Source organism: Cupressus sempervirens, chromosome 3 (assembly GCF_028749045.1).
Source record: "Cupressus sempervirens isolate cs-2001-9-10 chromosome 3, ASM2874904v1, whole genome shotgun sequence".
Classification (NCBI taxonomy): Eukaryota; Viridiplantae; Streptophyta; class Pinopsida; order Cupressales; family Cupressaceae; genus Cupressus; species Cupressus sempervirens.
The window spans coordinates 850,007,420-850,033,826 of record NC_143120.1 but is presented as its reverse complement, the minus strand read 5'-3'; the positions used below and the strand labels follow the sequence as shown (position 1 = coordinate 850,033,826).

Sequence of the window (26,407 nt, the reverse complement as noted above, 5' to 3'; positions counted from 1 at the left end):
ATCGCAATCAAAACTAGGAATCGTATACTAAAACTTCCTATTCTTCAGACTGATATCATATACTAAATCAATGCCATGACATTTGCCAATTCCATTTCAAGTTTACAATTCACTACCTGCTGTTATACTTTCTATGAAATGATCGCAGATTCACGGGATATTGTACAGGAATGCGGAACGATGATGATGAATTTTGGTCATGATTAAAGCGGCGATGATTCCTGTGCTTTTCATCGTTTTTTTCCATTTCCATTTAAATGCAATTTTTTGAAAAGTTTTTATTCCTTTAAAAATACGACGAAATGAATGAGCACTCACTCTCTTTTATATTATTTAATCACCGACACAGTCCAACCAGACGAAGCTTTGTGAGGCAGGAATGGCTTTTGCTTTGATTAGCACATTTCCAACTGAGAGATTCCAAAGAAAGCTTCTCAGGCTGAAATATCACTTTAATTTCCTGAAAACCTTTAAAGGTAAACCCATGGTGGTCTGCAAAACAATAAGCAAAATCAGCGAAGGAAAAGAAGAATTCATGTGCATTGTCACTTTGAATGCTTTGCTTTTACTCAATCGCGCTGTAATGAGGGATTTGTGTTTATTTTTATATCATAGAGTTTGTTTCCAAGCTGTGACTACTTATATCAACAATAAGATGTATATGTGAGTAAGAGTATTCTAGAACCAGCAGCATGACTTTGGTATTGTTCCGAGATGGTTAATTGCATGAGTTGTTGAAGTTCTTCTGCTTCAGAAAGAAAGAAACAACATCTAGTTCTGTTGCACATGCTAAAATTTGAGGTTTTCTATTATCAAATTTGGGTAGTGTGAGCCTAAAATTGGCCTGCCAAATTTGAGCAGAGTCTTAAGCCTCACAAGTATGGTCTCGTCTGAATTAGTTAGATGGTAAGATTGAGCCTGGACTTCAATTTTTCCATACACTAGAATTCAAGATTTTCGGTTTATCCATTGCATAGTTTTAGCAATAAAGTCTTCCCGTCAATAGAAAACACACAGTCAATCTATCCAGAAAACAGCCGCTCTGAGATTGTTCTGTTTTGGAAAGTTATAAGGCCGATCCTTTAGTGTTCCAAACGTTTGTTCTCCTTATGGATATGGCTAGTGCAAGAAGTTTAATGTTACCAGGAACGCACATAAGTTTTATAAGTGTAGAAGAAGTCCCTGTTCCTAGTCATGAACAATGTTTCTACGAAGAAGAAATAATCTCTGGCCACAGTTCTCCGCACTGTAGTCCTCCTAGTTCCACTCTTCGAACCCCATCCTTGCTGCATAAGGATTACACAAGACAGAAATCCAGCAGAAGAGATGAACTTAGGAGGTTCAGAACGAGCTTATGGTGGTGGGGGCTAGATCAGTCCACCAAGTCAAATATGATTTTTTCATGGTTTATCTTCATTATGTTTACTCTGGGAGTTCCTGTTTTGAGTTCACTTTTTGTGACGTGTCCTCGCTGTGAGGAAGAGAAGAGTTATGCTTATGATAAAATTGTTCAGATTCCAGAGTCAATATTGGCTGCTATTGCGTTCTTTTGCCTTTCACGTTATGTGAGAAGATACGGCCTTCGCCAGTTTTTGTTTTTGGATCAACTCTGCGATGACACAGTAAAGGTGCAGCAAGGCTACACAGAAGAAGTGGATGTAAGTACATTATTGAAAGAATGTATTACTTTACTAGGCATGAACACGTAAGATTCAAGTGCTTAATTAGTCATAATTATATAAGAATTTAACTGAACATGCTCCCCAATCACGTAGTCTTTTTACATTATTGATATTCTAGATCTTAGGGTATGAGTTCATATAACTCTAAAATTGAGAGTACTTAATTTGTAAATGTTGTGGTTCAAATGGTTGGTGTAAGTGTTTTGGCTAATTGAACTAGAGTTTTTCCTGTTGACGTTAATAAACTTTTTCTATTTATAATGTGATAAGCAACGTGTATTTGTGAAACTTTCAGACAGTCACCTCAACATGATACTGTAATGTGTATTTCTCCAGAAAGGCTGTGAGTCGACATCTCTTGATAAATTATCTTTTTGCAAATTGAACAACTTGTGAAATCTCATGATCTGCTTGATAGGAATAGATTGCAAAGATAAAATTCCCATCTCAAAGATATCTTGTTGAACTATTTTACTGTCAAGGGTAGGACGCATGTAGAACAAGAATAACTGAACTATAAAGAGATGAACCATTAAGAATGGGGTTTAAGCATGAATTCCTCGACATTCTAAATCCCAGAAACATTTTTTAGTAGGCCGAGAAGCTGTATTAGGATTTGGCAGGGGTTTCCTGTGAATTGTTGAAACTACTAGAGGGGCAGGTCATAGGAAACCTTTTCAAAACACTTGTTGAAAATCTTAGCTGTTATTAAAAAATTTCCTACCGTAGAATATAGCTTGACCAGATGCACTTTAAAATTCGCAATATTCACACAGTGGTTTCTGAAAATTTTCAAGAGTTTCTTAGAGTTTCTGCTATATTTGATGCCTTTTCCTGCTGTTCTTGTTTCTTGCCACTTCCTTACGATGTGTACCTCCAGTTCCTTCAGTTTCCCGATATACTGTCCCTGCATTCAGTGCCGATGTTTACAAAGGTTCAAATAGCCATATCTGATTTTTGTTGTACCATTGACTAATCATGAAAATTTGAAATTCAAAGAAATGAAATAAGTTAAATATTTTACTTAGATTTTGGGAATTCTATCTTGAATTTCTTTGACTTTTAATGCTTTCCTTTGTTTGTGCAGAATTTGTTCAAACTACTGGCATGGATTCTCTTACCATCATTCCTGGTTGAGCTTCTACACAAAATTCTGTGGTTTATGTCTGTGACAGTTACCGTACCATATATCCATGGTCATATCCTTAGCAGCTCAATTATGTTTGCAGCTATTTTAGTTTCATGGATTTACAGAACTGGTGTATTTCTCTTTGTTTGCATCCTTTTCCGCCTGACATGCCATCTTCAAATTCTTCGGTTTGAGGGCTACAAAAGTTTTCTAGAAGAGTATAGCTCTGACGTTTATACACTTCTGAAGGAGCATATCAGAATCAGGCACCAGCTTTTTCTAATCAGTCATCGATTCCGTGTTTTTATTTTGGGTTCTTTGCTTACCATTAGTGTGAGCCAGCTTATGGCACTTGCAACGATGTTATCCTCGACTTCCAAAATTAACTTTTTCACTGCAGGCGAAATGGTGGTCAGTGAACTAACTGGCTAATTTAAAATTACACTAGCATAGTTTTCACATATGGATCAATTTATGCTATTTATTTAAGCAATCCATGACTTGGAACCTACTTAAAGTTTATGGTTTTTTCTTTTAAAAAATATCTTGTTTGATATAAAAAGTATACATCCAACATTCAATTGGGAAGAATAAGACTTCACTGTTTGCATGTCCATTATATGATAAGTGTTACATCCTTCCCTATTCTTTTGTCAAAAAAATTGGTAAACAAAGTACAATTTCATAGTTGTAGTTATATTTTTATCTAAATTTCAGATGATTTTTTTTGAATATTGGGTGAACATTTTTCTTTTGCTCCCCATGTCATTATTGGGGCTCTGTGTTAGTGCTATACTCCAGGCTCAAGCCTGATGTGCCTCAGCCCTCACTGTTATAATGTGACAGCGCTACTATTCAGGCCAAAGTCTGATGCACTTCACTGTTATTGGAGCTGTTTGTTATTGCTATACTCTGATCCAAACTTGATGAAGATTACTTTTTATCTTAATCCTATTTCTATATATTTTCTAAAGAAAATATTATTGAAAGATGATATCTAATTTAAATGTTTTCCTTCACCATGATGTATGCAGGTTTGCTCTGCAGTTCAGCTCACTGGTTTCTTGCTTTGTCTGTTGGGAGCTGCGAGGATAACCCATAGAGCTCAGGGACTTGTTTCCATGGCCACCAGGTGGCATTCATTATCAACATGCTCCTCTCATGGCGCCTATTATTCTGAAAAAGCAGATTTACCTGATTCTTTTGGGCAAAATCCAAGTTCTACCACTTCTTTTCCAACAGAAAATTCAGATAACGATTCCGAATCATCTGAGATATTTTTTATGTTTCCTTCAAAAGATGCAGTGGCAGCTTTCCAAATGAGGCAATCGTTTGGTCAGTATTCAAATTTCAAACCCACTTTCATGATGATTTTTTAAATATTTATAGTAGTTTGTTGGAGAGTTTCCTATTACGCCAGAATATTGTTCATTATTTTGTAACAAGGGGATGTGTTTTCAAACTGGTAACCATTGAAAGAATTATTAATAGTTTGTAATTTGTGTTTTCTCTGCTCAAACATATGAGTTTCTGTAGCCATTAGAAATATGTTATCCTTGGTTTGAGTTGAGTAATCTGAGATTTAGTCTCTTTATAAATGAAAAATGTGTTCTTACAAATGCCTGAATAATCTCAAATGCCCACAAGCCGGTACTTTAATTTGACATAAGATATTTGGGCTTTGATTTGCAAGGTTGCTTATTTGTCTCTGATGCAAATTAGTTATTAATCTCAATCCACTAGATGTAGTGGATAAATAATATATATATATATATATACAGAAACAAAAAATATATAGTAAATATGCTTAAATTTGAGTTTTACACATGGGGAAAAAATACATGAAAGAGCTGAAAAGTGTGCAAACAACACTCTCAAGCTAAAGGGATCCTACGTCCAATGATTCTTCTAATCTCATAAAGCCATGAGAATTAAGGAAGGGATCTAGGATTTCCTACATTGAATCTAATCTAAAGAAGTATCTAGAATGAATTTTTTATTGAGGTCAAAAGATAGGTTATTTCATTGTCAATAATGGTCTTAAGAAAAATACATGTTGCTGTAATTCCAAAAATGATGGCAATATGCTAATATATCAAAGTTTTGTGATGCAGAAAGTGTCAGCAAACGAATCATGCATGCATACATGCACACACATTACACACTTAGCATAGGAACACATTTCTCAAGCATACCTGCTCAACATTTAATAGAAACTACTTAGTGGGAGAATTACACCACATTATTTAAGCAGACTTGCCTCAATTGTGTGGAACACCAAGGAGTGTCCAGGGAATGCCCCAGATGGCTCAGGTTCTCCCTATAGAGGCATGGATTGCGTACCTACAAGCAACCTGACACATCCAGGATGCTCCTTGGACACTCTTTGCGCACTCTCATGGGTGTTCCCAGGGACTCCTGCAGGTGCCAACAACTTGCAAACGCCACAAAAAATAAAATAAAAACACTACCATTGATGTTGGATTGAGATTCTGGCCCTCTTTACCAGATTCGTTTTAATGAGTCTGAGATGCAACTGTTCCTGAAATGAATTGGTTATATCTGCTGCCTCTTCTACAGGGTGATAGCAGCTTGTTCTTTTTTGATTCTAGATATTGGATTCTTGTGATGCTGGATTGGGATTCCATATTATTTTAGAAAACTGTAGTATATACTTAATTTTTTTTTTTGTGTGTATATTTACACACACACACACACACACACACACACATGTATCTGTGTATGTATATGTATATGCTCGCACACACATATAAAATACTACCATACTTGAGGAAAATATCTTCCGTACCACCAGCATACTGTATCTGTACCTATACTAGAAGTGGCAGCTTAGCCTTCAAATCTTCCATATAAACAATTATGGTATGGTATTTTCAATGATTTTAGATGAATTGTGATTATTTTAAATTTTATATAATCATAGTTTCATTATCAGTTTTGGAATGGATAGAAGTAATTGGAGGAAGAGAACAGGTATAGATCACAATCATTTTAAGTAAAACAACATAGGCAGGACCTCATATAGAATGCAGAAATTTACAGCACTTATGTACTTGTGATGAAGTATATCACTGATACTGACAATAAACATTTTTTGTGGGATCTTGTGCAGTAACATACTTAAAACATAACAGTGGAGGCATCACATTGTTTGGATTTGTTTTGGATCGTGGTTTACTATATACAATCTTTGCCTTCGAATTCTCTCTGGTAATGTGGATTCTTAGTAAAGCTATCGCCCTATCTTCAGTGTGAAAGAATTGCAAATCACTTGTTTCAGCCATCAAATATATGCAATACTGTGATTATGTCTACTTACATAAGTATGACACAAGTTTGAAATATTTTTTCTCTACCATTCTTCCAAGATTTGTTATTTCTTTATTCGCTTTATCCAACAATCATTGTGGTGTTGTCTAAGTTTTCCTTTAAGGAACATGTTTACAGTTGAATATGGACATGCATGTATTTCAGACTTCATCAAATTATTATCAAATTCTTAACAGACCTCTTAACAAGAACAAAGCACACTTTTTCAGTAATCATCTTGAAATATGGCAGTTGCTACCAAAATTGTAGTTTTTCTGTGGAGTGATTGGACCTCTAAGGAGCTTCTGGCACTTTTCTGGTCATTTACAGATAAAAACCATTGGATACTCTCAAGAATGTAAAAACATCAAAACAGTAGTTGAAGGTTGAAGTTTTATTTTGAAGTATTGATACATGCTTCTGCTATATCATTCTTAATTGCACTAAAAAAATTATATTATTTTCACAGTTGAAAAGAGTTTTTTGGTAGATTATACAGCAAAATAATTCTCATGAAAATTTTAGCATCTTGTTAACATAGTTTATCTGTATACAGTAAACTATACAACAGAACACAACGCTACCTCAAGTTGTGGTCTGAGCTTTCACCAGTAGAAGTTTTTTGAATATGGACAATCTCAAAGTAGGACAATTCCAAATTGAAATAAAGTAGCTCATATTGATTCAGTACAAAGGCTTCAAGACAAGTAATGGTATTGGATCTCAAAATAAGCAAATTTTGACTAGAAAATTTGAATCATAATTCACAGTTGAAACTTCAACTTCAACTTGAACTCTTAAAGAGAAATTCTAAATGCACCACTGCCAGAGAAGCCTTCAACAACACCAGTTACTCTCTGTTGGTCAAATCCTATTGCCAAATTAGTGATTACAATTTGTGCTTCATAATTACTGTAAGTATCTACTATCCTTTCATAAACCCATAAAATAACACTATACACGATAGGTTATAATAAGTTACACCTCAAAGCAGAAAAAGGCAAAGAACAAAGTGCAGTACTGAACAGCCAATTCAAATATGTTCTCTGACTCAAGGCCAGTAAGTAACAAATGCGAAGTAATAGAATAGCACACATGGGGAAAAAACAACAAAAGTCTAACCATAGCACTGAAAATCCGATTTTGATAAAATGATATAATTGGCTACCGAACAGATTGGCTGCAGGACATAAAGTTGAAATGAGGAAGGCTGCCATTGAAACACAAACATCTATTGTTCATGCTTTGCTAAAAATCAGTGCATGAGTTGTTCTAATAGGAAATTAGCAGAACATGAGAAACAGAGTGATTTTATGGTGACCCAAGAGCTAGAAAATAGGGCAACAACTTGGGAAAGTGGCATTCTATAATAGTTTTCATATGCAGATACGAAAAAATGGAAGAAATTGTTCGAGAACTTATAATGCCATCAGGCAACTTAGTTTTAAATACACCTCTTTGGATTATTGTGAATTAGACACTATAATGACCCAACTTATACACCAATAAATGAGAAAACAAAGCATGAATGAATAAGTTTTTCATGTTACAGTTGCAACAAAGATATGTCACAACCTCATGCTCACACACACAACATTATTGGAACTCAACTGGATTGTGACCAAAATATGTTGCAACACCAAAAATAACATTATGACAAAAGGTCAATGCATGACAACATAGAACCATAAGCAAAAGACTTACAAAAGCATCACAGAATGATGTCAGCATGATGAAACGTGAAGGACAATTAACAATATAGTAGTTTTTTCATATGGTACCAACAACAGGAAAGAGTGGGAAGAACCAAGCCCATGCTAAAGTTCATCCCCAGTTCATTCAAGACTTCAAACAAACTCCCAAAGATGGATTCGCAACACTTGCACATCGTCAAAAACAAGCCTTGATTGAGGCACAAATTCTCAAAATCAGCAAAGAGCAAGGCCTAAGCAAGACTAAATCAACCTATGCAAGACATGGCATAATTTTGTCAACTGATGAACTATTATATAATAGTTTGAAACATCCAATTTAAAGGAGCTTAAGACAGACTATGAAATCCTTAAAATTTACAAAAACACCAATATCTATTTTACTGCAAAAAATGCACTATTTACATGGAAGAGTTCATCAACTCAAAATGTAACAATGGGGCATGATTCTTTAAATTCAAGCAATGGAATAAAACGTAGAATTACTGATTTTCATTCATTCACATCATCAGTAATATAGTGTAACATGCCTTACCCATCTCTTTTCCTTCACAAGTAAACATTAGGATGTCGATACAATCATGATTGCTTGTTCCAAAACAAGATTTGATTTCAACATGTCACAATTCTTACATGGTTACAAAATAAAGATTACATCCCAAACATGAATAGATTGCATTCCAAACATCATCAATGAACAGAGATACCTTCAGTGGTGTCAACCTTGCATCACAATCATAGATTGCATACTGGCCACAGTATTCTAGGATTTCAGATCATTGCAACCTAAGGAACAGAGACATCATTATCAATATCAAGCAGAATCATCCTTCCAGATCAGAGATCATTCTTAGAGTCAACATTATCGCAAGATATCTCATCATTGTCGGAAGTCTGAGATAACTATCAGCGACACATTTTCACATTGCTTGCATCACATAGCATCTGATCACAATTGTCATATTGTGGCAACATCATACAGATCACAGACCATGGAACCTTCTCCTGTATTCTCATTAGGTATCCATAGTGTTAACCATCCCAAGGTATCGATATCTACAATCTCACTTCACATGGGGAGCAGCAAGTTCATTGGCCTCATTCTCAGACCTACAATGGGAGCTGCAACTGCATATTTCTGAGACATTAACTCCTGATCCGTCTCCGACTACCATAGCTTAATTTCAGACATTACAGATAGCTCTAGGAATCCATAGATCAACATCAACATAGTTCAGTATCATATCAGTCATATCAGTCATAATGCTGTGGCACTGTCAGTACAGAAAGAATTCTCATTACATTCTGAATTTCTGAGACATGCCTGAGATTTAACATCATCAGATCTGCTCATTCCATATCGAACTCTGCAAATCCCAATGTGGAGATACCATAAGAAGACCAATTGCAAAGCTCACTTGAAAATCATTCAGATAGTAACAACCTTTTCAATTGACTGATTCCAAAATCTGACTTGCTGAACTATCATTGTGCTAAGTGTTCCATTTATTCTCATGAGAGATGGATTCATGTTGAATCACTACTCATGAAACATGGGTCAATGAGTTTGACTCAAAATCACACAATTAAATCTTGATAGCAATATCATAATTTGACTTGCTATAGAAATTATCTCCTACTTATCAATTGATGAACTTAAGGGGCTTTCTAATGAATGGTTCATAAGGCACAACACTTGCTGAAGGTTTTGCAAATGGGATTGCAAGTTTTGGGTTTAACCATGGAGGAAACTTTGTAGTTAAGCGCGCTCAGGCTAGAGTAGTACTGGGATGGGTCACCTCGTGGGAAGTCTTAGTGCTTCACCCCTGTGAGCATCACCTAGATCCAATGAGTGCTAAGTGTTCCATTTATTCTCATGAGAGATGGATTCATGTTGAATCACTACTCATGAAACATGGTTCAATGAGTTTGACTCAAAATCACACAGTTAAATCCTGATAGCAATATCATAATTTGACTTGCTGTGGAAATTATCTCCTACTTATCAATTGATGAGCTTAAAGGGCTTTCTAATGAATGGTTCATAAGGCACAACACTTGGTGAAGGTTTTGCAAATGGGGTTGCAAGCTTTGGGTTTAACCTTGGAGGAAACTCCGTACTTAAGCATGCTCAGGCTGGAGTAGTATTGGGATGGGTGACCTCCCGGGAAGTTCCGGTGCTTCACCCCTATGAGAATCACCTAGATCCATTGAGTGCTAAGTGTTCCATTTATTCTCATGAGAGATGGATTTATGTTGAATCACTACTCATGAAACATGGGTCAATGAGTTTGACTCAAAATCACACAGTTAAATCTTGATAGCAATATCATAATTTGACTTGCTGTGGAAATTATCTCCTACTTATCAATTGATGAACTTAAGGGACTTTTAATGAATGGTTCATAAAGCACAACACTTGGTGAAGGTTTTGCAAATGGGGTTGCAAGCTTTGGGTTTAACCATGGAGGAAACTCCGTAGTTAAGTGCGCTCAAGTTGGAGTAGTATTGGGATGGGTGACCTCCCGGGAAGTTCTGGTGCTTCACCCTTGCGAGCATCACCTAGATCCAATGAGTGCTAAGTGTTCCATTTATTCTCATGAGATATGGATTCATGTTGAATCACTACTCATGAAACATGGGTAAATGAGTTTGACTCAAAATTACACAGTTAAATCTTGATAGCAATATCATAATATCTTATTTCTTTGAGAGGGGGTGGAAGAAAAGAATAAATAGAGGTGAGAGCCTCATTGTTGAGCATCCAGTTTTGATAGTTGCTTGCTATGTTCTTTGGTGGAGCCAAGGGTTTTTGCAATTTTTATTGAGCCTTTGGATGCAGAAATTTTCATAGGCTAAAAAATCTTGAGGCTGTGAAACTATTAGCTGAGATTATTGCAGCAATTGGAGGAGATGCTTCAGTCTCTTCATTGTGCCAATTTGGTGACCAAAGGTCAGATCTGCTGAAGCTTTCATGTAGGTCATCTATATTGAGATTTTTGCTTGTGTGGCTTCATTTTGATGTTATTTCTTTGTGGGTATTGGATCATTAATCCCGGAAGGACGTGGCAATCATTTTGGAGTACCTTGGAGGAATTATCAGGTTGCTAATAATTGTTTTTTGAGGTCTTCCATATTGCTGCTAGGGCATCATTGACATCATATTTTTGCTGATATCTTCACTTTGAGGCATCAATTCATTCTGGGTATTTGTGCGAACAACTTATATCAACAATTTCTTCATTTCAAGGGTGGTTTGGAGGAGTTTAGTGGCTGCATTTATTTTATTTTACATCTGCAAATCAAGGGCAAGTAAGAGCCATATGCTAGGGTTGTTTTTGCACTTGGAGGGCCTAGTAAAATCAGGAAAACGTTCATGTGAGGTCATGATTACATCTGCAATTCATTTCCTACAATATATGAGCAAGGGATATTAAAGTGATATTAGAGCAGTTTCTAGCCACCCTATTGGGTAACAATTGCATTCAATTGGTGCGAATACCATTTGTGCACGAGCCAGTTTGGATTTGATTGTTAGCTGGACAATGAAAAGAGGTCATCTTGGCAACAGTTTTTAGCAATAAATAGGATTGGAAAGTGTTTGAGCAGACTCAATACAAGCACCAACGTGAATTGTTATGTTTAAGATATTCACTTCAAAAATTGGGGCTTTCTACAACATTATCGATACCTATGGTTGACACAACTCTTCATGAGAGTGATTTTGTCTTCTAGTTCCAATTAGGCATGTAAAGTTTTATATGATGAATTTGATAGGCATGCTAATTTGAAGCAAGAAGACAACATGATAGTCTTGGGTGATGATTGTATACATCATCCTTACAAGAGATTTTACAAGAGGTTATGGGAGTGACCTTGAGATTGACACTCAAGAGACCAGTGCCATGAGTGGAGGTTGCATAAACACTTCTGATTTTTATGACAGCAGTTATGAAACCTTGCATCTGCAAGGGCCAGAAATGTCTACATCCATTCAGGACACTATCCTTGAGTTGTCACATAGTAGCAATCAAGAATTGGGTTCTAATGATGCAATGTATGATGCAAATTCATGTCATGAGGAGTCTGGTTTTTAAAGTCCGACCTTAGAAAATGAGTTTGAAGATTTAATTGTTGGCATGGATCCTAGGATTGTGAGTAGGATAAACATGTAGTTGAGTTATATGTTGAGGTACATAGCAGCAATACCTTGGATGTTGATGTGTGCATGGATGATAGAACACATAATGCTTATGATTTAGGCTCATTTCACATTGCAAAATTTGAGCCAAAGAGCTTGTTTTGGAATGGACAATTACAGAGTCATCATTATTCGATTGAGCAACTTAAGGTGGACATGAAAGTCAATCCTCTACTTAGTGTAGCAACCTTTAGTGTTTTGATTACACTTGATGAAGGTGACACTTTACAATGACATAATGTCATTATTGATTTGTTTGAGGATGATTGTGTTATGCACCATCGTTCTAATGAGATAGAAGCTTGTGATAATGAGAATGCCAACACTATAGGGTCACCAATTGATGGAAGTCCTACAACTACTGGTAAAGACAAAGATATCAAGCATATGAGATCTAGTTTGACATAATTTAGCATTAAATAGGTAGATAGATTTAAAGAAATGAATGAAGAATGGTTGGAAAAAGCTAAATTGGTGGCTGTAGGAAAGGTCAATCTCATCAACATAGCAAGGAAAAATACGATGGATAACATTAGAAGATTCTTATTTCAAAGAGAGAATGAATCTGAAAATGCACCTAGTTCCAATGACAACAATGAAGTTGATGAGTTTGGTCAATTAAAGGATTTGGCAAAGATCCCAAACATGAAGAAACAAAAACAGTTTCAAGTTTCTTCATGTGCAGCTGAGTTTGTTCATAGCTTGGTGTAATATCCTCACCAAAATAAGAATTACATAATAAATACTTAATTTATAAATAAATTATATACAAACAATCACATAGTATACTATATCTCCTTTAAATAATAAAGATAATAAATGATCTCAATATATATTATTATTGACTATTGATAAAATAATAAATTAAATTATATTATATATTAATCTAATATAATATAACAACAGTATTTTATGTTACCATAATAATATATATGTTAAATAGGAATATATCAAATGTTATTATGATAAAATTTGTTATAATAATATTAAATTATAAAATTGAATGATAAATAAATAATTCTATAATAAATAAATATAATATTTTTAAACTAAGGAAAAGAGTAGAGTCACATCCTTTCAGGCATGATAGGTATATAAGGGTTATCAAAGAAATTCTTTGAAGGATATAAAAATATATGAATAAAAATGGAGATGAAAACTCATTTGCAACGGTTCAATTCAAGATGAATAGATAATGTCCTGCATGGGCACATTACACTTGGCGAGTTATTTGAAGTTGATGGAGGATGAGTTTATGGCAGCATTATCTCATCATGACATGATGTAGAAACAAATTGAGGATCATCTTTGGGCTATTTAATTAGAGAGAAAACAAAGGGGAATTGGAGCAAAGTCTTCTTAAGATGATTTTCAAGTTGTCAAAGAAGCTATGGGAATAATGATGTCAGATTATTTGTACCTTCTTTTAGATAGAGATACCCCTCTTAGCCTTATTGGGATTTATTCATATGTATTAATGAGAAAAGAAGAGGAAGTTGATAAGCTTCCTCACGAGCTTGAGGTCACCAGGGGTTCTTTGAGCAGTACTCAGTGGACTCTTCAAGATTCCGAGGTCCATGTCGATGAGCTTCGCTTAGAGTTGAGTCTAGGTCATTGTTCATCATGGTCAACAAAGATTTAGACATCTATGGAAGCTAGGACATTGGGTGGGGACAACAGTCTGAGTTCTCCTTGTGTTCACTCTTTGGATACAGGTTTAGTTTTAGTTGTTGGATGCATTACTCTCGAGGGAAGTTTGTTAAAATTGTCAACTGATGACAATCTAGGTTGAAGGTCAACTGTGTTCCAAGTATACCATGTGTTCTACCTCATACCTTATTGAGTGATGATAATACTATACTGAAGACAACATCAGTTGAGGTGAATGGAAAGAGTTGGGATTGTTACCTTTGTGTTAAGGTACAATTATTGATAAGTATTTATCATCCCGTAGCAATAGTGATACCTTTTCGTCTATCATGGATTTGATTAGCGGGCTACATGGTGTTGTGATTTATGCCAACAACTTGATGGTGTTGGTATATGTTTTTTGCACCTATGTTGGGCATCCTTCACATTTATAGTAGATCACTCATGGTGGATTGGATTTTTGTTGATATGGCACGCTATCTCGGTTGCATATTCAAAATTATTGGAAATTCAAGAATTAGGCTCATCATTGGTACTACTACAATTGACATTGGTCAATCTTATCAGAGGAGGATGATTCCTTTTGAGCCATGTTCTTGGGTCTTGGATTGATTCCAACTTACTAGAAGGAGATTGATGTCAGACATGGGGGCACTTCAAGACCCTTGTAGGTTCTTCCTAATAGAGGTTTTGTTGACATGAACACAAAGGGTCGCAGGTATTGCGGTTAGCTCATTTCATCCTGTTATGAATTGCAAGTCTTCTTCTAAGGATGGTAAGTGTTGGATGGGATATAGTTGACTATTCTAGTTGTCATTTCATGCACTTAGTGGAGTTTCATATTGATTGCATCATGACATGAGGTGTGCTCATAAGCTCATTTTTAACCCACCAATACAAGATCTGATGACTTAGAGAATGGGATTGAATGAAAGACAATCTGGATCATTCAGATATGACATCTTATATTTCAAATGCTGAGTTCGATTGGTTTCCAAGAGTTACTAGTATGGTATTGGAAGTTGCTAGTGTTGAGTTGATTGGTCTCTCGACTCTGTCATGGGATCTAGGGAGAGACTACTCCAAGATGTATCATTGCAATTCTTGGAAGATAAAGTTTCCTACATAGCCAATGATAGAGATCCCTATGCACAATTTATATAGAGATGATTTTCAGAATTGGGATGTAATGTCCCCATTATTAGAGGGTTCCTGCAATGGGCTTGGTCAGTTCACCATCGCAACCCTCTTGAGCTAACAGTGGGATTTGAGGGTCTTAGTTGTGGGGTTATAGGCTCTCCAACAACCTATGGTGTGTTTTGGCTTCATTTGAGGGACTTACTATTTATAGTAAGTCAACTGTTGGTTCCGATGAGCTAAATTGAGTTAGAGGAGTTGAGTGATGCTCTCAATTTAATTTTGGACTTCTAGTTTGGGCTCCAAGAATCTTAAAGGGAATGTCTATTTATAGTAAGTCACTTGTTAGGCTCATTCATTGTCTTTCTTCATTTGGATCACTTTGGTGTTGTCAGACTTCTATTCTAATGCTTCTTCAGTTGTTTCCACAAGACAGGTGAATTATTATTATTCATCTAAATATGTTGAGGTTGTTATTTTTGTTGGTGTTGTATGTTGGTCACCTAAGTATTATAGCTCTTTGGAATTGGGTTGAAAAGTTTTAAATCGTGGGCACAAGAAACAGTGGCCTTGTGTGTCAAAATATTATGTTATGGTGGAAAAGGTAATTTATGGAACCAAAGCAATTAATAAACTATATTAGAATGACACTTTATTATATTTTAATATTATGATGAGGAAGCTTCTTAAATGGAGTTCATTTAAGAATCTTGTGCCATTTGGAGATCATAAATATGAGCCCATTTGATGAGAAAAGCATCCCATCATTTGATTATCTTATTTTGCTTTGTCGTCTTTGTGATGTTTTCCTGAAGTTCTAATTTTTTGTGTCCTTGCTAAAGTATAAGGGTTTGAGATCTATAGCTAGGGTCCCTTTGGCTCATGGAATTGTAGAAATCTCGATTTCTACAAATCTTGATTTAGCCAAATCAAGGTTTTGCAAATCTTCATTCCTATTTTTGGGATTTTACTTGAACTGTTTGTTTCACTCGGAAGATGAGTGCGAAGACACATTTTTATGTGGAAGTTGGAGTTGCAGGCAGGCTCCAAAAAGTAGTCCAATCTATTGTTTCTACACTCCTCAAAAAACATAACCAGGTTTTGATTTTCAATTCCTACTTGCTAGTAGGAAGTCGGAAAACCTGGTTTTGAGACAAAATTAGAAGTCTGGTATTCTAATTTGATTTTGCCGATTTTGAAACAAATGCAAAAAATTTCAAATCCAGATTTTGAAAAAGCCAATTCCTGTCATCTTCCACGAACCACACGGACCCCTAAAGTATTGTAGATTTAATTTTGGAGATTATTTGAAGGTTGCATTGCACATTGTTGCTGGAGTATAACAATTTGCCATCACTCTTACTGTTTCCTATTGTGCCTAAGGAGTGATTTAATTCTGAGAAGATTGATTGGTTAGTGGAGATCATTGGCAGCTGTGTGATTGTGAGCACCTATGATTTGTGGAAGGGAAATTACTGTGCAGGGATTTGCAGTCTGTGTTCATAACCATGGTAGCATTTGGACTTCATGCTTACCCTGCATGCATTATTAAGTGCCTGTGGTTCATCTAATAGGGGCTGAAGTTGTAATTATTGCTGCTGTTCATTATATCAGGCAGGGCTGGCTGTTATTTTGAAATCTGCAAACACAATTGCAGATCTGCATTCAAACTATGGAGGTCTGCATTCACATTTTTGGGGTCTGTGTTTAAGCTGCAAACTCACACTGGGAAGGGGAGAAGCATCTTTCAGCATAGAAGAACAGGTTTACTTGGAGAATTCATCTCTGCCTCTAAATTAGGTTCTGAAATGTAATTTTTCTGAGTCTTGAATGAATAAAATGCAGATCTGAATTTGTGAGTTAATGTTCTTTGCAAGGTTATACATTTCCTTACTATCTTTGGTATTGCAGATTGGGGGTTTGAAACATAAAATCAAATGTCTTGCCAAAAATACTAAATCGTTCCAAGGATATCATCAAATATTAAATAAAATCAGTATAGAGTTGGAATTAAGTTCGTTACATCAGAGCTGGTTACTTACTTGCCAAGTGTTTGACAAAATGCTAAAACTGTTTAGTTATGAAGAAAAAGTATTTGTCAAAACAATAACTGGACAGGATTATTACATGGGACCCAAGAGTTTACTTGTTGGGAAGTTCGCTTCACAAATTGACAGGGCTCAAAAGTGACAGGAATTTCAATTGTATACAGAGGACTAGTTGGAGTTCTTCTCAGGATCATTTGGGATCCAGGTCGTTGGCACAGCTTGCTTGATATTCATGCATCAGATGTGGTAGTTGAGATTACCTATGGTTGAGCAATTTCAGGAGGGGCAGATTGTAATGTCCCCAAATCGGAGGCAAAGTGATTAAATTTATATAATTAATTAAGTTGTCAAAATTAATGATATTTCTTAAGGATAGCTCAATCAAGTATTTTAATAAAAACTTAAGTTAATTATTTTAAATTTATTTCAATAAATTAATATATCAAAAGGATAAATTTATATTCAATTAATTTAATAAAGTGACAATATAAAAGAATATATCATAAAATCACTTTAGTGAATTAAATATTATTATTTTAAGGGGAATCTTTTAGAAAGTGCAATTAAATAATATATTTCTTCTAGAAGGGGTGGAAGAAAAGAATAAATAGAGGTGAGAGCCTCATTCTTGAGCATCCAGTTTTGACAATTGCTTGCTATGTTCTTTGGTGGAGCCAAGGGTTTATGCAGTTTTTATAGAGCCTTTAGGAATGGAAATCCTCATAGGTTAAGCAATTTTTAGGTTGTGAGACTATCAGCTGAGATTATTGCAGCGAGTGGAGGAGATATTTCAGTCTCTTCATTGTGCTATTTTGGTGGCCAAAGGCCAGATTCGTCGAAGCTTTCAAAGTAGGTCATCTATTTTCAGATTTTTGCTTGTATGGCTTCATTTCAATGTTATTTCTTTGTGGGTATTGGAGCATTAATCCTGGAAGGACGTGGCAATCATTTCAGAATACCTTGGAGGAATTATCAGGTTGCTAATAATTGTTTAATGAGGTCTACTAAATTGCTGCCAGGGCATCAGTGACATCATAGTTTTGCTCATATCTTCACTTTGAGGCATCAATTCATTATGAGTATTTGTGCAAACAACTTCTATCAACAACCCAATCATTTCAAGGGTTGTTTGGAGGAGTTTAATGGCTGCATTTATACTATTTTACATATGCAACTGAAGGGCAAGGATGTGACCATATGCGAGGGCCATTTTTGCACTTGGAGGACCTAGAAAAATTCATGTGAGGTCATGATTACATCTGCAATTTGTTTCCTACCATATATGAGCAAGGGAAAACCCCCCAAAAAAAAAGTCATATCTTGATGATGCACAACAAAATGGGGATAATGACAAAACTAAATCAACTCTACCAAAAAAATAGGATTGAGGAGGGGAATGAGACGGCGTCCTTGATGAAGGAAGTGCCAATTGAGGTGTGGATGCCCTCCAAGCTTGCAAGTGGTACACCTACTCTGTGCACATCTTCAAGTCTTGCTCAATCACCAGCTATCGCTCCATAGTTGTTTTGACCATAATAGTGGCTTTCATAATCTCCTTATCTTTGTTGTTAGTTGTCTCCATGGCATTGACCAGGAAAGTCTCAATCATGGCCCGTTCTATGTGCTCCTCCAATTGTGCTTCCATGGCTTCCTTCTCTAGTAATTGTTTCTCCAACTGTACCACCATGGCATGACCTTCTCCCAACTCATCCTTTTCTTGAGAAAACTGCTCCTTCACCTCCTGGAGTCAGGTGGAAAATTGTCAACCATTGGGCCTCAGCCCGATACCACATGATGGGTCCTCCTCCACTTATAGTAAACCTCACAGAAGGTCTGCTCGATACTTCTCAATAATATCTCGACTCAATTCTCCTCCACACCATGCAGAAGGCCCCAACTCTCCAACATCTCCAAAGTCTGTGTGGCTAGCCAACCTTGGGACTCAATGTCGGTGAAACTCTTGAGAACAATCCTTTCTCATAAAATTCAACACCTGCTCCATCTATTGCTCCACCACCATGCTACCTTGGGACCAAGTAGTGGCCACTATCCTCTTGGCTCCTACTACTATCTTTGTGATATACTACTCTAAGTCACTCAACCCCTCGAAGGCTCCATAATGCCTACGTCATATCGAGGAGTCACTGCCAACTACCTAATTGGTGAACTCTCCCTCTCTAACTCCTTGATAATAAGGGAACCCTCACCCTCCAACTCAACTATCTTGTGAAGGGGTATCTCCTGTCACAGTGAGAGGATAGTCGGTCCAATTGGTGCCATCTAGAAATGGGTGTGTCAAGTGCTCAATTCTCTCCATGTCTATGATGAGTGCCATCTGCCAACATCTTTGTCCTTGTCAGCTGCTCTACCTCCATAGAAGTATTGGCCAACATCTCCACCACACCATCCTATGGCGCCTCCTCACCCTCTTGCTACCCCATGGTTGCCAACTTGGTTTCAACAACCACCTTCACCTCAACCTCAACTACATCCATCAGTCATTCATCTAGTTTGTTCAACACATAAAGTCTCTCTCAGTTTGATACTACACTATCATCTGCCCTTCATGCAGTTTGTTCAATGCATAAAGTCTCTCCCTTAAACTCTATATTGCTCAACCTATTTTCAATGACTATCCTTAATCTTGGTACCATGGACTTGGTCGATACAATAGCCTTCTAGTCATACATTAACCAGAAGGGTGTTTGACCAATCATTACCTTGTAGGTTGTGTGGAAGGCCCACAATATTGAAGGGAACTTCTCCTCCTAGTCCTCCTGCTCCAGTCCACATGACTTGTAAATGACAGACACCATAATCTTATTGGTGGCTTTGGCCTGCCTGTTGGCTCTACGATAGTAGGGGTTGGATAGGGAATGAATTTTTTTGCGTTTCGTGCTTAACAATCTGATGATGTGATTTAAAAGATATCCTCTTTGATCAATTGTCAGTTGAATAGGGATGTCGCATCATGTTACATAGATAAATTTCCCTGTAAGCATTGAGTTGTCAAGTAAAGTTTGCACTTCCACCCACTTAGTTAAATATTTTGTCGCCACCACAATATACTTGCACCTTCATGCACAACTGGGCTTCATTGGCCCAATAAAATCCAATCCCTACTTTTCAAACAATTTTTCAACATGTGAGGGGTTCAGAGGCATGAAGTCCCTCTTCAGTGGTTTTCGACCCATTGATATGTGCCAAAATCTATGACTCATTATCTAGCATCGTTGTACAATGTGGGCTGCCAAAATCCTACAATCAACACCTTTCATGCCATTGTGTCCACCTTCTAGACCTTCATGTACTTCCCTCAAAACACTCGGGGCTTTCTCCTCTATGACACACCTCTGTAGCACTTGGTTAGGTCCCATTTTGTATAGTGACCCATTTATTAGTTGATATGTTCTACCCTTGAGAATGAGCTTCCTTCTTTCTTGTGGCAGCATGCCCCTTGGGAACTGCAACATTGAGTGATACTCTCTGATGCTTGCGTACCACGTCAAGAATACTGCAATGTAAAACAAGTGGGAATCGAGAAATTTGTCGTTAACCCCTTCTGGTAGTTCCCTAGATTTGATCCACAACAACTGGTATGCAATTACATGGGTCTTTCTTGGCCGCACAATGATTGTGAAAGTAAATTCCTATAGCAGGAATAATCACTTGATTACCCTTCCTTGGGTGATAAGTTTATTTACCTAGTACATTAGCACCTGGTGACTCATATAGAATGTAAACGGGGTCACTAGTAAGTAGTGCCTGAACTTCTAGATTACATATACCATTCCGAGAGCCTCCCTCTTTGTTGTATTATAGTTCTTTTCTACCTTCGACAACAATCTACTTGAGAAGTAGATGGGATGGTCCAACCCATCCCACTTGAGTCATTTTAGCACCTATAGCAAAATTTGAAGCATCCATGTGGATATCGAATTCCTTATCCCAATTAATGTACCTCAAGATCGACACACCCACTAGCCTTGTCTTTAACTCTTGAAAGGCTTCTCCTTGACCTATCCCCCAAGTGTATGACTCGCCTTTCCATGTTAGTTTGTCCAATGGGTACGAGCTTTGAGAGAAGTTCTTGATAAATCTTTTGTAGTACCCAATGTGGCCAAGGAATGACTTCACCCCAGTGACATTTATGGGGGGATCCTTCTCCATGATCACCTCACCTTGTCAATCTATCCTCACAGATGATGTGCCTCAACAACTTTCCCTATGACACATGAATCTACACTTATTCAGATTTAGTGCCAATCGTTCTCTTCGACACCTCTGTGTGCACTATCGAAGGACTACCAAGTGTGTTTCTTTTCCACTGTAGATGGACCAATCATCCAAATATGTCTTGAGGTTCCTCACTGATATCTTGTCAAAGTTTGGCCAGATTATCTTTTGAAAAGTCATTGATCTACTACAAAGACTGGAGGGCATCTGATTGTATGCATAAACACCATCCTCCACTATGAATGTTGTCTTTAGCTGATCCTCTTCTGCAATGGAGATTTGGTTATACCTCAAAAACCAATCCATGAATGAATACATTTCATGTTTGGCTACTTCCTCCAAGATGTCTATAAATGGTATGGGAAATAGGCCTTTGATTGTGATGCAAATCAGGCACTTGAAGTCTACACAAAAGCCGATCTGATTTTCCTTCTTCAATGATATGATAATGGGGGATGCCCACTTGCTTGCTTGGACCCAAAAGATGATGCCTCCCTTCAACATTCACTTTATCTCTTCATTGACCTTTGCTGCATAATTCTTATTCATCTAATATGACCTCTTTCACACCAGTACCGCTCCACACACCAATGGAGTGGAGTGTATGCGAAACTCTAGAGATACTCCCTTTAGGTTCTTGTATGTCCATGCGAAGACATCCTTGTACTTCGTAAAGATTTTAAATGTTGTCGCCTTCAAAATAGGTTTCTAGTCATCCCCTATCAATATGTTTATGAGGCTTGTCTCATCTCTAAAGTTTTATGATTCACTATGAGGGCTCTTTGTACTATATGAGTCTCTCTTTGTTAAACTTGTGTGTTGGAGTATCATTGACTTGGGCATTCACTTCCTTCTATTTTGTGAACTCTGGCGTAGACAAGTCCTTTTTCAACTCCTTGTTGACCTGCAACATATTACACTAGAATAGTTCATAATCTTCCACTTGCCAATGAAGGAGTCCATTCATGGAGTCTATGTCATCTTCAGAGCATCCTTCAATATCCAAGATTCCTTCATCATTCAGCTCCATCGTGTGCTTTCCTTCATCTACTCCATTTAATCCCTTTGACTCTGACTCCAAAGAAGATGCGAGTTCTTCACTCACCATGTGAGTTCTGAGGTCGATGTCGATGACATATCCCCTTCCTCCACTCTCCATTGACAAGGTGTTCCTCTTTGCCCTTGCTATAAAATCCCACCCTCACCTTAAGATGGCATCATATTATTTCTTCTTTAGGGGGATTATAGCAAAGTTCAAGATGAAGGGTTGGGTACCAATTGTTATCTTTTGTGCCATAAGTACTCCAATCGGCTTAATGCCATGCTGATCGCCACCCACTAGATAAAAAGTTGATGGCCTCAATGTTGGCTTCCCCAATTTCTTCCATGTCTCCTCTGGTAGTACTTTCATCTCTTAACCTCAGTTGATGATGGTGTCTGTGAGGATGGTTTTCAAGATGGTCATCACCACTATCAGGTGTTGACCACCATTTACCACGAGTAACATTAGATCCACTGAAGGGACAACAAGAACTTCTATGCGCTCTGTCGTACAAGTTGGTATTGATATGGTGCTTAACAAGGTCATTAGTAACTATGGCATGGTCTCAAGGAGGCCTTTGATCTTTACAGGTTCCTCCACCTGTAACATTTGCCTCAAAATGTTTTGTTCTGCTTCTATTTGAGATGAAGTGCTTTCTATCTCATTTGTCTGCCTTTGTTGGGCCATCATTTCTTTTTTAATGTCCACCTTATCTTCCTATACTCTCTGCTTCTCTATAGGGGTGTCAGGGTACATCGCCTTCTTGGCCTGAGCCTAAGTGATTGCTAATGACTTCCTATGTTGAACACTACATGGATATCCAGGATGGGATAATTGTGCACCCTTGGTACCTCACCCGTTGTTGGACTCATGCCCTCCACATCTCTCTGGGGTCTTTTAAAGTGGGTTCCCATTGGTTACACATACTAACTGACCACTAGATGAACAAAGAGATCAAGATTTTCCACCTCTGTCCTCTGGGTAAGGCGGGCACGAAGACCCATTTTGTGTTTTCTTGCCCCATCTACAATGATATCAGAGGGAGTTTTTACTATTTTTTCAGAGATTGTAGGTCCCTTTTTTCTTTTTATAGATACATTGATCAGTGGGGTCTTTCCCTCTACCCCCAAGAGGTCATGCGGCTTCGTGATCACACTCTACAACTTTTGCTTCCATCGATGCAATCTCCAGGTCAGCTCATCACCTTCTTCTCTTTGGGGTTCCCTGCCCAAGGGAAGAAGTAGTCACTCAACCCTTCGTCAGATCACACTAGGAATGTGAGACCTCATAGAGGGCACACTTGACAACACCACCCTTCCTCTAGTGGTTCCTTGCAACGGTTTGGGACACTTCCTCGCCCCAGACCATATCCTTTGGTGCTGGATTACTTCTTGCCTGTGAGTAGTATTTAGTTTGCTTTGGTTTTGTCCTTTTTCTTTCTTGTTAGTTCTTTCTGTGAACACTATTTGGTGCTCCCATTGTTGGCTGCTACCTTCTTGCACATTCTCCTGTTCCTTAGACCCTTGTTGGACATTAATAAATTTATCTTATCTTATCTCTTGTAGGCTGAAGTGTTGTCCAACCCGTAAATGCTAAAGAGTTTCCATTCTTCGGATTGAATTTCATGTTGGAAGCCTTAAACTTAGAGCTCTCCTCAATTCTCAAATGAAATCATAAACCTAGATGATGAGAAATGAGCTCAAAACTTATTTTTATTCACTTTTATTTTCAACCTCAACTCTATTTTCAAATTAGAACTTCAATTGCCCTCTTTATTAAGAAAATAAATTTATTTTATTTACGCCTCCTTATGAATATCTAACCACAAGGAGAAATTCTCCATTATTTAAGGAGGGCCAATAAATTTTGAAAACTTTATTTAATATAAAGTGATTATATTATCACTTTAATATTATATTATTAAAATCAAACTTAGGAAGTATTTTAGTATTTAAATATCTTTTTATTTATTAATAAATCCAATCTAAAGTTCAGGAATCAAAAGCCACTTGAAATGTTGTAATCACCTTTACTATCTGACCCTGTATAGGTTGACCGATAGTTCCTCCTAGAAAGTAGGAACTTGACCTAGAATTTAGGAATCTCACCTAAAGTACTAGAAATTGTCCAAGAGGTCCCTAATATCTTGAGTCCCCTAGGTGGTCAACCTATTAACTGCTAGTTCTCCCTAAGATCTAGGGATGCTCACTAAAGAAGATAAATGATTCTATCAAACCCAAACTAAAACCCTATGAATCTCCTTTGTTGTATGCACCTCTAAAGCCACTGCCACTAAATTGGGAGCTCCTCCTAAAAAATAGGATAGACACTCAAAGTCACCAAAATGATCCCAAAGACCCTTAGGTACCTCATAGACCACTCCTAGTCAATCCCTAAAATATAGGGATGTCTCCTAAATTTTAGGAGACTCATCAGTTGCCCAAAACTGCCTGAAAAGCTCCTGCATCTCTCTCTAAGCCCTTGTATTGGTTCCCTCCACACTCTACTAGCCTATAGGAACCAAATGATATGCCAAACTGCCACTCTTCTCTTGTTGCCTAGAAAGGGGACATTACACTCAATTATGCACAAGAATATTCTTGAGCATGTGCACAATTATTTTATGCAACAACATGCAAATGTGTGCGATGCAAAAAAATAAATTTATGAGCACCACTTATGCATGCTCTAACAAGAATCACCAATCCCATGCACATAACACTCAATTTTGCATTTGATATCACTAGGTTTATAAACGGGGTATATGCTCCCTTTTAAGTGATGCTTATCAATTTTGAGAAGTTGTATGTGATTGACTGGACCCATGTTTGTTTCCTTTCAATGATTGTTGATCTTGTGAATACCTTATTATTTTGTGTTTTTTTTCATTCTTGTTTCTAATTTTGGTGACAATTTAGCTTCCTTTTAATACACATAGCAATGGCCTCTCTCTAATTCATTAGTCTTACTCTTGGTATACAAATATTAATTTCACATGCTAATTACAAAAACACCAATATTAATTTTTAACTTCATGTATATATTAATTTGGTGTATAAATACTTTTGCAGCAAATTACAGCCATTGTCTTTTTAATATGCAATTTATATTTTGATGGTAATTTGTTTCTCCCACTATCTGTGCAGATATTCGACTTGATCTTAACATGAATCCTCATCAATAACCACTGAAGTTCTGGAAAATTGATAATATTTTCAATTTAGGAGTCACTGAATGTATTATAGAGGGCAAAACATCTGAATCCAACTTGAGCAATTCTTATTGCCCTGGAATTGCATAAGAGCAATTGGACATGGTTCTTTTTGCAATATTTTAAATTTTCCATTAGAATTGAAGAGTAGTTGAGGAATCTCAGTATTGACACTCTACAAGGGGTTTTGTACATATCCAGAGTTAAGGAGTTCATTTTGAAAATGGGTTTACGGTTGCAGCTTTGTATAATGGTAGAAGATAGCTTGAGTATATCAGTTAATCTTACTCATGACAAGCTTATAGACAAAGATGTAAGTCCAAAGGAATAGTAGCTTAGGATACGAAATTGTCTGGTTTTTATTAGACTTTTGAAACCAGACCAGGGGTTGCACTCAACTCTTGATCCATTGATGGGTGCCACATGCAAAGCTAATAAATTCAGAAAAAAAACTATTATTGATTTAAATTACTCCGAACTCCGCTTGATCTTAACAAGCACAAAGATAAAAAAAATATTAAAGCTTCTCAGGCCGGAAAGTAATAACATCTAGTTTTGCTTAACTTTTGAGCCATTATTTTTCCCAAAAGTGTACTCTGATATTTACCTGTGCTCATAGCAAGGTTAATTGGGTGCAGGAATGTGAGGATTTTTTGGGCATGTAGTGTGGACTACCAGATCTTGTGGGGAAAGGGTACAGGTTGTATTCACGAGTTATATCATACATTTATCTTGTTAGTAATTATTTGAAAACATTAGAAATTTCAGAGTAATCATGCAATACATGTAGAGATGTGACTGCTCGTCCAATATAGGTGTGTAGCAGTGCACCAATTTAGGGACCAGCTATATGTGCACCCCAATAACCATTGCTCATACTTTTGTCTTTGTTTACATGATACACAACTATGAAAAGGTAAAATTGACACTTTTGTAAAGAGAGACACAAAATGGACAGCAGTGAAAGATGACATGATTTATGACTCTGAATTAATATTATTTCTAAATCTAAGATTTTCTTGTAGTTTG

General features: G+C 36.9%; 1 protein-coding gene across 2 annotated transcripts; it reads left to right on the top strand.

The window, feature by feature from the left end:
• Nucleotides 1-25,941, top strand: LOC149569443 (uncharacterized). 2 transcript variants are annotated; one of them, XM_089822143.1, is made up of 5 exons: nt 40-1,658; nt 2,770-3,222; nt 3,846-4,146; nt 5,945-6,042; nt 25,314-25,941. In XM_089822143.1, exons 1-5 carry the CDS (start codon nt 1,110-1,112, stop codon nt 25,335-25,337), a joined length of 1,425 nt encoding a protein of 474 aa, XP_089678269.1. In that variant the 5' UTR covers nt 40-1,109; the 3' UTR covers nt 25,338-25,941. The 2 variants fall into 2 exon arrangements, with proteins under 2 accessions (XP_089678268.1, XP_089678269.1); XM_089822142.1 differs by lacking the exon at nt 25,314-25,941 and having other exon boundaries at nt 1-1,658; nt 5,945-6,216.
• Nucleotides 25,942-26,407: the final 466 nt, after the last annotated feature.